This window comes from Erinaceus europaeus, chromosome 14 (genome assembly GCF_950295315.1).
Source record: "Erinaceus europaeus chromosome 14, mEriEur2.1, whole genome shotgun sequence".
NCBI classification, from domain to species: domain Eukaryota; kingdom Metazoa; phylum Chordata; class Mammalia; order Eulipotyphla; family Erinaceidae; genus Erinaceus; species Erinaceus europaeus.
The window spans coordinates 55,166,869-55,185,030 of NC_080175.1; the positions used below are offsets into that span (position 1 = coordinate 55,166,869).

The following is an 18,162-nucleotide window of genomic DNA, read 5'->3' on the forward strand; positions in this document are numbered from 1 at the left end:
GAAGTATATTCCCAAGATACATGAAAGAAGAAATCTTTATTATTTTCTCTCAGAATTTTCTACTTTCTGGTGTAATCAGAGAAAAAGAAAAAAAAAAAAGAAGAACTGTCATGACAAAAGCTTTTCTATCAGGAAAGAAGGAGCTCAAAGAATCCAATTCATTTCACAACCTGAATAAGAAACAAATGCAAATTTCTCCAATGTCCAATTCTCTAAAATATTAAACCACTCCCAATAGTCTCACAGTAAATCTTGTTTTCTGGGATTTTATCAAGCTGCTGTCCCAGTCTTAGCCATTTCTGAACACTGCATGTATAGTTACCAAGAATGGAGACTTTATACCCAGAGCACTCTTTTTATGAGCCTAGTTGTACCTGGTTTGGGTGCTTGTAAATTCTGTTTTTCATCCTGCTCCTGACGTCCAGTTCTCCACTGATTTAAAGCTTCTTGAAAGCTTTGAGCAGAAGCATCTTCATCAAATGACCCTTCAATTAAGAGGCTAGCTGGTGGACTTGTACCTTGTGCTCTTTCTGATGCTGAAACGTCTACCTGCATCAATTAAAATGCAACTACATGTGTTTATTTGATTTTCGGCAATTTAAACAAAGAAATGGGTAGCATTATTTGGTAGGCATTTTAATCCTCACACTTGAAAACCATAAGTAGAACCTTTTTTAAAAATATTTTATTTATTTATTTATTTATTCCCTTTTGTTGCCCTTATTGTTTTATTGTTATAGTTATTATTGTTGTTGTTGTTTTTGGATAGGACAGAGAGAAATGGAGAGAGGAGGGGGAAGACAGAGAGAGGGAGAGAAAGATAGATACCTGCAGGCCTGCTTCACTGCCTGTGAAGTGATTCCCCTGCAGGTGGGGAGCCGGGGCTTGAACCGGAACCCTTACACCGGTCCTTGTGCTTTGGGCCACCTGCGCTTAACCCGCTTAACCTGCTGTGCTACAGCCCGACTCCCAAGTAGAACCTTTTAAAGCCACACTTCTTTGTAGGATTTCTGTACAAATCTAGCTGTTATTAAGAAATGTAATAATCTGTTGTACATCAGTATTCCCCTTGGAAAATAACAATAGCCTTTTGTTTAACTCTCCAACTTCTCCAATCTCCTCCCATACCTCAGTAGGTAGTTTTACATATAAACTTGATCATGTCACTTCCAACTCAGAATCATTCTAACAGCTCTCTGTGAAACACTTTCAACTAGGACCCAACATACAAAGTTCGATTCATCCTTGCACTTGACCTCCTTCAGTACTCCCCTTCACTCTGCGTATTCCAGCCAACAATACATTCCTGAAGTTTGGGAAAAATCCCTCATCATGATGCCTCCACCTCAAGGTATATCTCACTATGTCTACTGACTAAGATGGCCCTTCTCCATATATTTTCATATTGCCCATATATCTACTCAGCCATTCCACTTTGTCTCAGAGAATAAGTGATAAGCCTGAATTTGAAGCCTCTCTTTCAAATAAATGATTTTTAAAATTAATAGTAGGTACTACCTTCCCACCTCCCAGATAGTCTTAGAAACAGATTGTTTGCATCCTTTTTTTATCTCAAGTTCCTGTGTGTTAGTGGTCTAAATTTCACATTTGAATGAAACCATCCAAACCATCTTTTGTCTCTATACTTACTTTGCTAAAGCACAACCATTTCCAGTTCCATTTATTTTGCCCCAAAGGACACAAAATCATCTATTTTGTAGTAGTAGTAGTTGTTGTTGTAGATATCCCATAATTTCTCCACCCAGTCATCTGATGATAGGCATTTATTCACCACTCTTTAGCTATGGTGAATAATGCAGCTATGAACATAGGGGTGCACATGTCCCTTTGAATTCATGTTTAAGTGTCTGTTGGGTAAATGCCTAAAAGTGGTACCACTTGATCATAATGTAATTTCTTTTTTGTTTAAGGACTCTCCACACAGTCTTCTAAAGGGCTGCACTAGTATGTATTCTCAGCAGCAGTGTAGCAGAGTCCCTTTTTCTCCACAACCTCACCAACAACTACCATTTCCTATTTTGCTGATGTAAGCCATTCTCACAGGTATGAGATGGTATCTCAGTGTAGTTTTAATTTGCATTTCTCTAATGGTAAGTGGAGTATTTCTTCATATGTCTGTCAGCCATCTGTATCTCTGTTAGGAAAACTGTTTATTTCTTTGGCTTAGTTTTTTATTGCATTATTTTTAGTTATTTTATAGATCTGTGTCAATTCTGTATAGATCATTGCTATCAGTCGCTTGTTAGATGTGTAAAGTGCAAATATCATTTCCTGTTTACTGGGTTGCCTGGATATCCATGTGTAATGTGTAGAAGCTTTTAAGATTAATGTAATTCCATTTACTCATTCTTGTTCTCATTTCCCATGCCCATGGGAAATCTCCTAATGCACCTTTGAGATGCTACAAAGTTTCACTGATACTTTCTCCTATAAATTTTAGAGTGTCTGGTCTATTATACCAAGATCTTTGATCTATTTTGATTTGGCACTAGTACACAGTGTTGAGTGGTGGTCTAGTTTCAATTTTCTGCCTGTGACTGTCCAATTATCCTGGCACCATTTATTGAAGAAATCTTCTTTACTTCACTGAATTGTTTTGTTCCTTTGTCATATATTAGGTGGCCATATATGTGTGGGCTCATTTTTGGGCTCTTGATTCTTTTCCATAGAGCCAAATGTCCATTTTTAATCTAGTACTATCCAGTTATAATTACTATTGTTTTGCATTATAGACTGAAGTTGGGAGCATAATACCTCCATTTTTTTATCATAAGTGTTTTGGCTATTCATGTTTGTTTTTATTTGTTTGTTTTGCGTGGCTCCATACAATTTTTTTCAACAAGTTTTTTTAATTTCTTTGAAAATTTCCATTGGGATCTTGATGGGAATTGCACTGAAATTATACATTGCTTTTGGTGGAATGGCTATTTTAATAGTACATTTAATATTTCAATCCAGAATCAAGAAATGTTCATCCATTCCTGTGTATTAGACTCTTACCTTTAAATTTTTCCTGTGATTTTCCCTATAAAGGCCCTTTCCCTCTCGTCTGAGATTCACCCAAAGTTACTTTATCTTTTTGGGTTAAACTTTATATATAAAATGAGACTTTTATTTCTTTTTGTTCTGACTCCTTTTTTGTGTACAAAAATGGCATCAATTTATTGTATTGATTTTATATCATTCTATTTTACTGATTTTTTTTCAGTAGTGGAGGTTTTTTTTTTCATGGTGGACTTTTGGGGTTCTCTAGGTATATTGCCATTTTATCATCAAATAGTAATAGCTTAATTCTCTCCTTTCCAATACTTATAAATTTGATAAATTTGATATGTCTTATTGTCGGATTGCCATTGGCAAGGGCCTTAAGGACTATGTTGAGTAATAGTAGAGATGTTTACATCCTTGTCTGTTTACTCAATTTTGAAGAAAAGCCTTCAGTTTTCCCCATTGAGAATGATGTTAACTATGAGATGGTCATAAATTATCTTTATTATGTTCAGGAGTTGTCCTACTTCTAATTTCTAAAAGGGTCTTTATCATAAATGGATGTTGTGTCTTGTTGAATGCCTTTTTGGCATCAATGCACATGACTATGTGGTTTTTATCTATCTTTTTGTTGATATGAAGAATTATATTGATATACTTGACTATGTGGAACCATCCCTGTTTCCCAGGGATAAATACTATTTGATCTTGATGAATTCTTCTCTTGATATGTTGTTGAATTCAATTTGCCATGATTTTATTGAGGCTATTTGCATCAATGTACATCAGAGATAGAGGTCTACAGTTTAAAGTCCTTTCCTACTTTGGAGATAAGAGTGATGTTCGAATGTGTTGGGTAGTGCTTGCCCTTTTTCAGTTTTCTGGAAGTGTTTGAGCAGAATTGGTGTTAGTTCTTTTAAAGTCACAGGATTCACTAGTAAGGGCTGGGAGTTTATTCCTGGGAATATATTTGATATCTGATTCAATGTCTATATTAATAATTGTTCTGTTTAAGCTATCTACTTCCTCTTGGATTAGGCTTGGCAGGTGATATGATTGTAGGGATACATCCATCTCATTTGGGTTGGCCAATTTATTTGTATAGAGATGTTCATAATATTCACATATGATTCTTTGTATCTCCTATCTTAAGTTGTAATTTCATCTCTCTCATTCCTGATTATTTTTGTCATAGATCTAGCTCGTGTGTATGTGTGTGTGTGTGTGTGTGTGTGTGTGTATGCATGTGCCTGTAGCTAGTGGTTTATCTACTTTATCCTTTTGAAGAATCAACTCTCGGTTTTATTAATCTTTTGAATCTTCTTTCTGGTTTCTATTTCATTAATTCCTATTCTGATTTTAACTATTTCCTTCTTCCTGTTAACTTTTGGATCTCTTAGTTGCTTCTCTTCTATTTGACTCGGTTATGGTGTTTGATAAATTTGCTGTTTGTTAGTGTGCTGCTGTATTGCTATAAACTTTCTTTTTAGGACAGTTTTGCCGGATCCCACAGGGTCTGGTATTTAACCTCTTCATGTTTTTTTTCTCCAAGTAAATTTTTAAGTTGTCTTTTGATATATTCAGTGTGCAGGTATTATTCAAAAGTATAATGTTTAGTTATGTAACTCTTTGGTGACATGATCTCTGAGTTCTTGAATTTATGTCTGTATTTTCTGTTTCTTGAATTGCCTCCATCATGACTTTTCTGAACTCCATATATACCAGTTTTTCCAGATCTGTTTCTGTCTGATCATTTGTAGTTGCTAGCAAGGCTGTTTGTGTTGCATTTCTCAGCAACTGCATTTAGTGTGGATTCTGTTGGACCAGCAGGTGTCACTGTGGCTATGGTGTTGGATTTCCCTGTTCATATATTATGGTGGTAGTAGGAAGACTTTTTTTTTTTTCATTTTTCTTTTTTTAAATATTTTATTTATTTATTCTCTTTAGTTGCCCTTGTTGTTTTATTATTGTAGTTATTATTGTTATTGATGTCATTGTTGTTGGATAGGACAGAGAGAAATAGAGAGAGGAGGAGAAGACAGAGAGGGGAAGAGAAAGATAGACATCTGCAGACCAGCTTCACCGCCTGTGAAGCGACTCCCCTGCAGGTGGGCAGCCAGGAGCTCAAACCGGTATCCTTAGACCAGTTCTTGCACTTTGTGCCCACGTGCGCTTAACCTGCTGGGCTACCGCCCAACTCCCCATAGCACAAATTCTAATAGACAAAACACAGAAGCAACCCAGGTGTCCAACAACAACAACAAAACATCAGGAAGACTTTATTATGTGCTGATGGGCCAGTTTCATGCCTGTGATGTCAGTATAGGGTCTTGTCACTGTGTTTCCGGTGGCAGAGCGTGTGAGGGGTAGCAGCATGGGATAATTGATTACTTTCTCCTGAGTGCTTAAGGAACAAGCAATCTATTTCCCTAGCAGTGTGTCAGGGCCTGAGCAGCCCACAGAATTTTAGTTCTTGGCTAAGTTTTCTGTTAATTCCTGGTTATCCTGCAGGTAGTTCAATATCTTGATGCCCATGAGTTTACAGGTTAAGTATCCAGAAAAACTCTGCCTTCCTTCCTAGGTCATTATGCTTCTATTCTGTAACTACCAAAATGGAGCCAGCTGCAACTAAAGATGACATATTTAGTCTTGAGAATTTCTCCATCACCCCCTTTTCCACCTACTGACTACTCTTCTCTGTACATAATTGTAGTGAAGTGAGTTTCTTAAAAAGGTACACTGTTAAATTGGCAAGTTTTCAGGTGATTTTTGTTATTGTTGCTGCTTTAATTATTTGTTAAGGGAAACAGAGTGCATCAGATGCTAATTCCTGGCCACTCCTTCAGAAGTTGGCTGGGATTTATTTTTCCTAGCTAACTGTGGGGACCTGAGATGATCAGAGGGTTTTAGGTCTAGGCTAGATTTCTCCTTTAAACACTGGTGAGTTCTTGTGGACAGTTCAATATCCTGTTGCCCCTGAGTCAACAGGCTAAGCATCCAGAAATTCCCACCTTCCTTCATTCAGAAATTCCCACTGTCCTGCCTCCAGCAATGTGCTCCAATATGTAGCTACCAAAATGGCACCAGCTAGCTAAGAGTAGCTTCTTAATTCATGAGAATCTCTTTCTCAACTTTTTTTTTCTATTCATTGACCATATGTGCCTGTACCATTTGTGGTTTAGTGAGTTTGTGAAGAAATTCCAATTGTAATTTAGTTTTTTTGTTTGTTTGTTTGTTTTGCTTTAACAAGTTGAATGCAGAGACAATACCCAACAACTGCTTCTTCTTCTTCATGGCCACCTCTCTACTTTCTATAAAAATAAAAAGGATATGGGCTGGACAGTGTTATATCTGGTTATGCCATACATTACCATGCATAAAGATATGGTTGAAACCCCTGGCCCACATATCCATGGAAGAAGTTCAAGTGCATTGAAGTGTTACAGGTTTCTCTCTTTGTCTCTTTCTCTTTATCTGTTCCTCTACTTTCAATTTCTCTCTGTACCACCAAATAAAGAAAAGGTAGAAAAGAAAAAAAACTAGCCACAAGGAGCAACTGTTTTGTCATGCAGGCACCAAGTCCAATGATCATCATGATATCTATAGTGGCTATACATAAAATAAAATAAAATAAAATGATAATGTGTGTCTCTCAAGCATAAGATCCTCAGTACTATTCCTGGCATTACATGTACAAGAGTGATGTTCTGCTTCTCTATCATTAATACATAAAAAAAAAAAAATCAAAGTAGAGAGAAAGAGGGAAAGAAAAAATACATACAGTCATATTAACTGTTGGTTGAAAAGGAAAAGGGGAAATTCTATAGATTTCTGCTTTTCTCAACTGTTAAATTGGGTCATAGTAGCACAAAACATGTTTTTGTTATTGATAAGATCTAACAAGTAAAGGATTAAGTGTATCACCTAACATCGGCTTTTTAAAAATAGATTCTGTTATTTACCATAATTATTATTGATAGGATAAATCCAATAAAATATCAGGTAAATAGGAGGAGAAACCCTGGAAACACCACAGCCTGAGTTGTCACAAACAGAAGCTTTGAGTAAAAAGTTATAGGTTCAAACTTAAAGTTCCACTATCAATGAAACTGTGGGTACGCCTCTTATCCTATGGTTCTGTAAGTGTTTCCTTTTTATAGATAGATAGATAGATAGATAAATAAATAAATAAGTAAAATAAAATAAAGATGTTACCATAATTATCTCATCTATAAAATGTAATTCATGACTAAAAGGATAGTAATTGTAACATTCAGGTCAGTTGAGAAGAATACTGAAATAGTATATGCAACAGACTTTTATGCCTGAGATAACAAAGATCCCAGGTTCAGCCCCACACCTACGTAAACTAGAGCTGAGCAGTGCATTGATGAACAAACAAGCATATGTTTAGGAGAAGGCCTGGCAAGTGGACTGTTTCTTGGTACATAACTATAAGACCACTGCATCTCACTAAGTGGCTTTTCACAAACACACTCTGCAGGTCTATGAGAAAGTAGTATCCAGGCATATATGCTGGCTTTCCTGTATAACTAGCGCATAGTTATTCTAGAAATAGGTTCTACTAGCAGGGCCAGCAATATAACTCACTTAGATAGTCTATCTGCCTGACCTTGTGAGCAACTCAGTTTTGAGTTTGACCTTTACCACACTGAGGGAAGTTTCTGGGCTGTGGTATCTTTTTGTGTCTCTCTGTCTCTGTCTCACTATCTTTTTTGTTTGAAACCCCACTCTAAAGCAGTGAAATCCCAGTGACAAGAAGAAAAAGAAAATTCCAATAGCATTGAGCATACTATCTTTTATATCCTATAAGCCTTACTGGAAGTTCAAGGCTGATTTTTTTCACCAAATTTCAGCAGACCAGTTATTCTGAATCTTTGATAATGTCACTCAAAATCTATGAACTACAATGAAAAGTTGAGTGGCATCAAAAAGTGTGAGAACTGTTGCATAAATCAAGGTTTAATGGAGTTTAGTTGTTGCTAAGAAACCAATACAACAAATCTACTACAATAAAACATAATCAGAAGAAAGTTTCTCCAGTACATAAGTACTCAATCTGAATTACAGCCAGAATTGGTACAGATTTGATTTTAAATAACTGAAATGTTTATCATTTTAATCACTTGGACTGAATTTTTTTATTTATTTATTTATTTTTCCCTTCATGGTCATCACTAAGACTCAGTCCCTGCACAGGAACTCACTGCTCCTGGAGGCCATTTCCCCCATTTTGTTGCTCTTGTTGTTGTTGCTATTGTTATTGCTGTTATTGTTGGACAGGACAGAGAGAAATTGAGAGAGGAGGAGAAAACAGTGAGGGGGAGAGAAAGACACCTGAAGACCTCTTCACCACTTGTGAGGTGACCTCCTGCAGGTAGGAAGCCAGGGGCTGGAACAGTGCTGGTCCTTGTACTTTGAGTAATGTAGGCTTGACCCGCTGTGCTACCCCCCAGACTCCTGATTTCATATTTCTAATATCTCTAAAGTTTTACCTTCTATAAATATGTATTAAATGCTCTCCCAAATACTCATTCATCTCCCAACCTGATGAAAATTTCCAGGAAGACATGCTGAAAAAATATCATGCACCACAGAAATCAGTGGCACCTTATGAAGTGTGTGACTCAGGTTAAAGCCCAGTCCCCCAGTACAATGGGGGAGCTTAAGTACTGCATTCTCTCTCTCTCCCTCTCCCTCTCCCTCTGTATTTGTCTCTCTTTATATTTGAAAATGCTGACCTGGAATTGTGAAGCCCTATCAATGATAAATAAATAAATACAAATATTTAGTAGAACAAAAAAGATTTCCTGAAAAAGATTTTATTTTTTTTAAAGGCAGGGTGGTGACACAACTATTAGAGCACACATGTTAATATATGGAAGGACCCAGGTTTAAGCCCCTGGATTTTTACCTTCAAGAGACAAGTACCACTAGCAGAGGAGCAACACTATAGGTGTTTCTCCCTTCTTTCTACCTCTTCCCCATTCCCATGTCTCAGTTTCTATAAGAAAGGAAGAAAGAAAAAAAGAGAAAGAAAGAAAGAAAGAAAGAAAGAAAGAAAGAAAGAAGGAAGGAAGGAAGAAAGAAAGAAAGAAAGAAAGAGAAAGAAAGAAAGAGAAAGTCAGGCAGTGGTACACCTAGTTAAGCCTTACTGTGCACAAGGACCCAGGTTCAATCCTTGATCCCCAGTGGCAGTGGGAAAGCTTCATAAGTGGTGAAGTAGTGCTGCAGTTATCTCTCTATCTCTCTTCTTCTCTATCTCTCCCTCCCTCTCAATTTATCTCTGCCTCTATCCAATAATAAATACATGAAAATATTAAAAAGACAAAAAGGAAGGAAGGGAGGAAGAAAAGAAAGGAAGGAAAGGAGGGAGAGAAGGAGGAAGGAAGGGAAGAAAGAAGGAAGGAAGGAAGAAAGGAAGGAAGGAAGGAAGGAAGGAAGGAAGGAAGGAAAAATTATGGCCACTAGAAGTGGTGTCATCCTTATGCAGGCACTGAGCTTCAGCAATAACTCTTATGGCAAAAGAAGAAAAAACTGACTGTTTTATTCTATCTGTATGTGAATAATATTTTTAATTAAACAATATACCAAAATTATCTGTAAAACCCATGGCTCCTGCAAGGCTCCTGAATGGCAGTATCCAGTGTGATATATGAGACGATATTTTCTTCAGCTTACCTCACAGTTGTTCTCCTGCAGAGGCAGAGGTCTGGGTTTATGCTGAATTCCACTCCTGCCAATCTCTTTAGCAGAACAATTCTTTTGGGGCTCATCTGGATTAACTTCTTTAATGAAATGATGGGCAGCATCCAGGACACTGGATAATATTTGAGTTTTTGCCTTTAAAAAAGAATATGATCTTATACATATACACATATGACAGACCAGCTTTTTAATTTAGATACATCAAGTCATATCTTCATTATTCTATGACTCCTGAATTTTTTTTCTTTTTTTTATTGCCACCAGGGTTATCACTGGAGCTTGGCACCTGTAGGATGAACCCAACCATTGCCAGTGGCCATTTTTATTTATTTTATTTTCTCTTCTTTTCTTAAACTTTCTTTATTTCTTTATTTCTTTTTTTTCTTTTTTATGGCAGAGAGAAATTAACCAAACAAGGGAGAGGGAGGTTGAGAAGGAGAGAAAATGAGAGACACCTGCCACCAGTAGATCTGCTTAACTGTTTGTGAAGCTTCCTTCCTGAACCCAGCCCCTAACTTTTGCATTACAATGTGTTTTGTTGCTTACCTATATTATAAATTAACACTGATTCCAACTATTATAATACTCATAGCAAATTCAAATTAAAACCACAATGATTTGCCTCACATCTGTGAGACTAGGTTCTATCAATAAAACAAGGTAAGTGGATGTGGAGAGAGAAGAGTCCCACTACACTGCTGGTGACAATGCAAATTGGTGCCAACACTCTGGAGAACAGTATGAGAATCCTTAAACAAATACAAATGGAAATACCTTATGATCTAGAAATTCTCCTAAGCACTTACCCAAAAGATATAATGACACTGATTCAAAGGGATATATGCACCCCCATGTCCATAGTGTCTTTATTCACAACAGCAAAAACTTGTAAATAACCAAAATGCCCTTTGACAGATGATTGGATCAAAAAATTATGGGACAGATACTCAATGGAATATTATTCAGCAATAAAAAAGATGATATTGGATGTGGTCGATAGCACAATGGTTATGCAAAAAGACATGAGAATGCCTGAGGTTCAAAGCCCCAGTTTCAATCCCCTGAACCACCATAAGCCAGAGATGAGCAGTGCTCTGGTAATAAAAAAAAATAAAAATATATAATATTGTGTCCACTGGGATACAGTGGATGGGACTAGAAAAGATGATGCTTAGTGAAGCAAGCAAGGAGGTGAAGGACAACTACAGAATGTTGTCACTTGTGTGGAATATAGAGAATTAAGCATAATGAATGCGGGGAGAAGAAAAGTCAGCCTATTTCTAAGACTGTGGGAGAGCTATAACAGTTATCTATGTGACTGAAGATGGGGACAGAGACCTTTGGTGACAGGAGTGATTTAAAAAAAAAGATTATCCTGTAAACTATTACTCAATAAAGCTCTAAAGTTAAAAACAAAAACAAAACAATCACCATGAATAGTATCTCTTGAGGGGCTAGTATGGAGTAATAATAATACCCCAAGTACCTTAAAGCACATCATTTACTCCACAAGGCAATGCTCAAGCCTCAGTGCCATCGCCGCTTGTGGGATATAGGAACTGAAGCTCTGAGCACTTAAATTATTTGTCTTTGGTCACATGGTGAGTGGGTGGCAAAGGCAGAAAGTGACCCAGGCATATATAATTCTAATGGCTTTTCCATTGTGGCAACCCAAATAGAGACATGGTGACTAAGGAATTAAATACAGGAGAAGTCTGAATAAGCAAAAGTAAGCATTCTCTGGACAATAAATGCCTGTAGAGGGCACTCACTCTGAAACATGCACATGAGAGAGTGGCATTACGTACAGTTCCCTTATGAAGTAAAGTTTTCCTGCATGGTGAAAATGAGATGATAATTTTTATTTGCTTAGAATGCCCTCTCTCTCTTTCTTCTTTCCATCCAGGTTAGTCACAGAGCCAGAAGGCTGCCCCTGCCTCTCTGCTCTGGATATACAGAGGTAGGCATCCTTTTCACTCTCCACACCAAGAACAATCACTCCCTAACTTCTTACTACATGCATCTCCTCTTGCCTTTTGATGACTACCATAACGTATAAACTGACAGACATATAATCATCTTTTTAAAATTTCTGATGACTACTATAACACCTATTAAAAATGGGCAGATGAGAAACTGTACTCATGGGTTAACGACTGTCCTGTAAACTATTAAACTCCCAATAAAATGATAGGAAACAAAAATAAAGGGAGGGAGGAGAGAAGTACAGTATTAAAAGAACTAGTTAAATAAGAGAAAACGTCCCAAGTGTCTTCAGAGTGTCTGGAAAGGCAAATTCCAGGGAGGTTCTTCTCTCTAAAGAATCTCCTGTAAACAACTGCCCTGGAGCCCTTGCCCCCTCACCCTGCACTAGTTCCTGCTCTCTCTCCCATCAACTTGAATCAGATAAGGCCCAGATAAAAGTCCTCTAAAGACATGCATCAGAGAAGACCAGCAAAGATCCTACTTTTTATAGCAAAATGTCCTCAAGAGAAAGGACAGATTCAACAGGGATCATAATTATTTTTTTAATCTGAGGATTAACGACAGTTGTTCGCACACATGTAAAATTTCTCAGGATCATAACTATTTTGTCCTGACCATGGAGATGTTGCAATTTTGAAAATTTAGCTGATTTCCTGTTTCAATAGCTAACTCTGAATATCTACATTGAAACTATCCACCTATGAGATTTTTCAGCCTGATTCTGAAGTCAGGGAACAACATACTAATAACTGTTATTTAGTACTGAATAAATAATTGGAAAAAATGACTCATTTGACCTATGCATATTGTTTCCTATCCACATACTAGTCTACATTTTCTACTCTAAATTTTCCATCAAAATACCTATATAAATCTATGTCCCCTCTCTCTCTTTTTCTCTCTTTCTCTCTTTTTTACCAGAGTACTGCTCAGCTCTGGTTTATAATGGTGCTTGGAATTGAATTTCATATCCTCAGACAGGAGAGTCTCTTTGCATAACCATTATGCTATCTACTCCACCCCTATTTTTTAAACCAGTGCTCAAACCAGTGTTAAAGCTTCATCTTTCAAAAAATACCTAAAACTAACAAATGTTTTTGAACAGATTAGTCCAATTTTGCATCAGTTCTCCCTGCAGCAATGTCCTTCACAGTTTTGTAAATGGGACATTGTTTGACACTGGTTGGAGACTTGAGAAAACTTTAGTTGAATTAAATGTAACTGACTTACTGAAATAAAAATTCTACTTGGACATTCTTTCCTTCCAGTCAAACTAAGTAAGGAAAAAAAAAACCAATGACACTATTAATAACAGCACAAAAGGGCAAATCATTTACCTTTGCAAACTTAGTGTTTGCACTTGTAAAATGAAGACAACATCTACCTTGAAGAGCCACTAGGAAGAAATACAGCCTTGAAATATACATGAAAAATGACTACCCGAGTGATAACACAAAGTTCTGCATTCAAATGAGTATTACCATTTTACATAGATCACTTTATACTACTTCCTGTACGTAAGAAAAATATTTCCAATATTCAGAAAACGGGAACCTACCAAACATTAAGTAGAAAAGTCAGACTCATAAGTGTTAGTATAATGAAGAGGTCAGTGAGTAAATCCTAACCCCATAATGAAAATGCTAAAGTGAAGAAATGTATTAGAAACCTTTTCAGGGATCCAGAAATCTATCAAAATCAAGCAAATCAAGTGATATTTATTCAAGTTTGCTAAGTTATTAGTAGAGAATAGCAGAAGTCTAGAAATTCTTTGCATGGGGATACTCCAATTTCCAATCTCCCTTGCTAAGCCTGTCAAAGTGATTTGGGCAAAGACAACCATGCTATTTAGAGACTATGTTGAATTCTCAGTGGAGGGAAGAGTCTTATAGATGCAATGGCATGATCAATAAACAAGCACATGTGTCTATAAATAAATGAGGGAACTGTGGATTGGATAGTCTGGCATTTTGGTCCCACTTCTGAGTGCATATCAAAAAAGAAGAAGGAGGAGGAGGAAAGAAGACGGAGAAGGAGGAAAAGGAAAAGGAGAAAGAGAAGAAGAAAAAAAAGACGAAAGAAGAGCAGGGTATCAAGGAAATATTTGCAACTCCCATGGTAATAGAAACATTATTAAGAATAGCCAAGAAATAAAAGCAATCAACACTGGCATGTATGAACAAATGAAGAAATAAGCAACACATAATAAATACACACAATGAACTATTATGCAACCTTTAAAAGAAAGGACATTTTTCAGGTTACGCAACATGGATATAAGCCTTGGGGAAATTATGCCCAGTGAAACAATACAGTCACAAAAACATCAGTGTTATGCCATTCCATTTACTATCTCAAGTAGGCATAGTCATAAAAGCAAAGTAGAATGTTGTAATGAATAATGAGCTTCTGTTTTGCAAGATAAAGATGTATAAGAATGGATTGTACAATATTATGAGCTTACTGAATAAGCACATAAAAATTTAAATGACATGTTTGGTTACATATATATATATTGCCTCCAGGGTTATTGTTGGGGCTTAGTGCTTGCACTATGAATCCACTGCTCCTGGTGACTATTTTTTTTCTGGTTTTATTGGATAAGACAGGGAGAACTTGAGAGAGAAGGGGGAGACAGAGGGGAGAGAAAGACACCTGCAGACCTTACCAATCATTAAGCCCCACCCCCCACCCCCACAGGTGAGGAGCCAGGGGCTTCAATCAGGATCCTTGTGTGAATCTTTGTGCTTTGTACTATGTGTGCTTAACCTGGTATACCACAACTCAACCCCTTTTACTTATATTACGCTACAACTAAATTTTAATATAAATGGAATGTAGAATGTCTATTGTACTCAATATAATTTTAAACAACAATAGTACAGATAACTTTAAACACTTGATTAAAAAATTATAGAAGAAGTAGATAGCATAATGTTTATGCAAGGAGAGTCTCATGCCAGAGGGTCTGAAGTCCAAGGTACCATGCCCGAACCACTATAAGCCAGAGCTGATCAATGCTATATAATTAAGAATATATATATTCTCCAGACTGCTCTCCAGAGAGGCTGGACCAATTTACATTCCCACCAGCAGTGTAGAAGGGTTCCTCTGTCCCCACAGCCTTGCCAACATTTGTTGCTGCTGTCCTTTTTGATGTATGCCATTCTCACAGGAGTGAAGTGGTATCTCAATGTTGTCTGTATTTGCATTTCTCTGACAATCAGTGACCTGGAGCAGTTTTTCATATGTTTCTTAGCCTTTTGGATCTCCTCTGAAGTGAATGTCTTGTTCATATCCTCTGCCCATTTTTGGATGGGGTCATTTGTTTTTTGGTGTTAAGTTTGCTGAGTTCTTTGTATATTTTGGTGATTAGTCTCTTGTCTGATGTTTGGCATGTGAAGATCTTCTCCCATTCTGTGAGGGGTCTCTTTGTGTGATAGTTTCTTTAGCTGTGCAGAAGCTTTTCAATTTGATGTAGTTCCGTTGGTTTGCTCCTGCTTTAGTCTACCTTGCAATTGGGTTTGTTTCATCAAAGATGTCCTTGAGGTTTAGGTGGGAAAGTGTTTCAACAATGTTTTCCTCTAAGTATTTGATAGTTTCCAGTCTGACATCCAGGTCTTTGATCCATTTGGAGTTGATTTTTGTTTCTGGTGAGATAAGGTGGTTAAATTTCATTCTTCTGCATGTTATAACCCAGTTTTTCCAGCACCATTTATTGAAGAGAGCCTCCTTTTTCCATTTAATCCTTTGGGCCCCCTTATCAAAGATTAGATCTCCATAGGTGTGGGGGTTTAGATCGGGGCTTTCAATTCTGTTCCACTGGTCTGTGTGCCTATTTTTGTTCTAGTACCAGGCTGTTTTGATGATAATGGCATTATAATATAGTTTGAGATCTGGGAGTGTGATGCCTCCATTTCTGTTTCTTTTCCTCAAGATGGTTTTGGCAATTCTAGGTGTTTTCTGGTTCCAGATTAATTAATGTAGTTTTTGTTCTATTTTCTTAAAGAAGCTCTCACAAGTCTAGACATAGACCTTCCATATGATATAGTAGTTCCTCTCCTGGGGATATACCCCAAGGATTCCATAATGCCCAACCAAAAAGATGTGTGTACATATATGTTCATAGCAGCACAATTCATAATAGCTAAAACCTGGAAGGAACCCAAGTGCTCAACAGCAGATGAGTGGCTGAAAAAGCTGTGGTACATATATACACAATGGAATACTATGCAGGTATTAAGAACAATGAGCCCACCTTATCTGACCCATCTTGGACAGAACTAGAAGGAATTATGTTAAGTGAGCTAAGTCAGAAAGATAAAGATGAGTATGGGATGTCCCCACTCATCAACAGAAGTTGAGAAAGAAGAACATAAAGGGAAACTAAAAGCAGGATCTGATTAAACTGAGAGCAGGGCACCAATGTAAGAACACTGTGGTGAAGGGAAAGGTGGCCATTGGGCTTCCCGGCGTGGGGGGGGGGGATGGGGGGGATGGGTGGTGGGGATGGGACACAGTCTTTTGGTGGTGGGAGTGATGTTTATGTACAATCCTATTAAACCACTATTTAATTAATATGAGAGGGGAAAAATTGATCATATGTCTAGAACTTCTTAAAACACAGACTGAGTCTTTTTAATACATAGGCTGTCTTTGATATGTGTTGTATACTCTCCCCCTGCCAAGAAAATTGGTTCAGTCCTGCTAGTTTTCGTGGGCCGCTTGTCCCCGCCCCAAGGAACCCTGCCAGAGTTCCAGAGTGACAGAGTTCGAGACTTCTTGGCGCCGCTGCGGGGGAAGGAGGCAGCTGAGTTCTGTTTGGTGATTAGTTTAGGTTAGTTTATAAATCGTTGTTCCTGAATAAAGAAATACAGCTTCCCGGCCCAGCCGTATGTCTCTGGTCGTCTCTGTTACCTGCCCATGAAGCTAGCCCGGCCAGCTGGAGCCTCTGAATTTTAACAACAGATATGTTGTCTCTCCCAAAAGCCTAGACCAGGGAGAACAGAAGCAACTGGTAGCACAGCTATATACAAGATGCTGGGTATTATACCCCACACCCTAACAAAGGGACTTTCCAAAGTTAACCCCATCACCAAATAATGTGACGATAACAATAACTATCCATTGTCTTCTTGAACCCTAAGACAACAGGAGCCTCACATTTCCACTATAGAGCCTATATTTCCCCCAGTCCTGGAACCTTATGGTGGGGCCCACTTTTCTGCATGCTGCTCTCAATTCAAATCAAATAATATTGCCTCTGCAGATCGCAACCTAGTCAACGCAATGAGTGCCACCCCAGCATGCTTCACTTCAAACTGTGACCAGAGACTTCAGGTGTGGAATGACAACCCTTCAGCTTCATCACTCGGGTGAGACCTTTCCTTTCATAGTATTCTCTAATTCTATTCCAGGTGTTCCACTCCCCAATAAAGTCCCCAATCCTAGATATAGTCCATGTCCCCTGAGATAGAGCATATGTTCACACGTGCCCATAAACTAGGGGAAAAATATATACCTGAAAGCAGAAGTACACAAGAGCATGCAGGGAATACCCCCCAACACTTCATCTGCACTATTCCAGTCTTCAGATCCATGATTGTTCAACAATTTGTTTGGCTTTGTATGTTAACTCTCTTTTTAGCCACCAGGTTCCAGATGCCAGCAAGATGTTGACCAGACTTCCCTGGAGAGATGACCCCATCAATGAGTACTGGAGCTCTGCTTCCTCAGAGCCCCACCCTACTAGGGAAAGAGAGAGGCAGACTGGGAGTATGAATCGACCAGTCAACACCCTTGTTCAGCGGGGAAGCAATTACAGAAGCCAGACCTTCCACCCTCTGCAACCCACAACGATCCTGGATCCATACTCCCAGAGAGATAGAGAATGGGAAGGCTATCAGGGGAGGGAATGGGATATGGAGATCGGGTTATGGGAATTGTGCAAAATTGTATCCCTCTTATTCTATGGTTTTTTTTAATGTCTCCTTTCTTAAATAAAAAAGAATATATATGTTTATATATACATACATATATATATGTATATATATATACATATATATATATACATATATATATACAGCTACAATTGTCAAAATAGGGTAGTGTTGGCATTAGGCTAGGTACACAGATCAAAGGATGACAATATAGAGTTCAAGAGTTATCCCTTATATATATAGTCTACAGATCTTCAACAAGAAATTCACTGGAAAAAAAAAGAAATTTGTTCAATGAATAATGTTGGAACAATTAGATATGCATATGTATAAATATTGATTTAGAACCCTAACTCACGCCATATAAAAGTAAAGTGTGCCTTCAACATAAATCCATGAGCTAACACTGAAAAATGTATGGGAAAAATTTATGGTCTTTGATAAGGTATATCTTCTTAAAGATGACATTTAAACATGCGACCCAGGTTTAATCCCGGGT

The 18,162-nt window shown here is 37.7% G+C and overlaps 1 protein-coding gene across 8 annotated transcripts in view; it reads right to left on the reverse strand.

Annotated features, from left to right (window-relative positions):
* ZBBX (zinc finger B-box domain containing) overlaps positions 1-18,162 on the reverse strand; it is a 151,705-nt gene that overhangs the window by 73,515 nt on the left and 60,028 nt on the right. For all 8 annotated transcript variants that reach the window (XM_060171903.1, XM_060171904.1, XM_060171901.1 and 5 more), the window contains 2 exons: positions 9,712-9,873; positions 375-549 (listed from right to left, as the gene is read on the reverse strand). In XM_060171903.1, the coding sequence (XP_060027886.1) occupies positions 375-549; positions 9,712-9,873 (337 nt within the window). The remainder of the gene's footprint in view (positions 1-374; positions 550-9,711; positions 9,874-18,162) is intronic.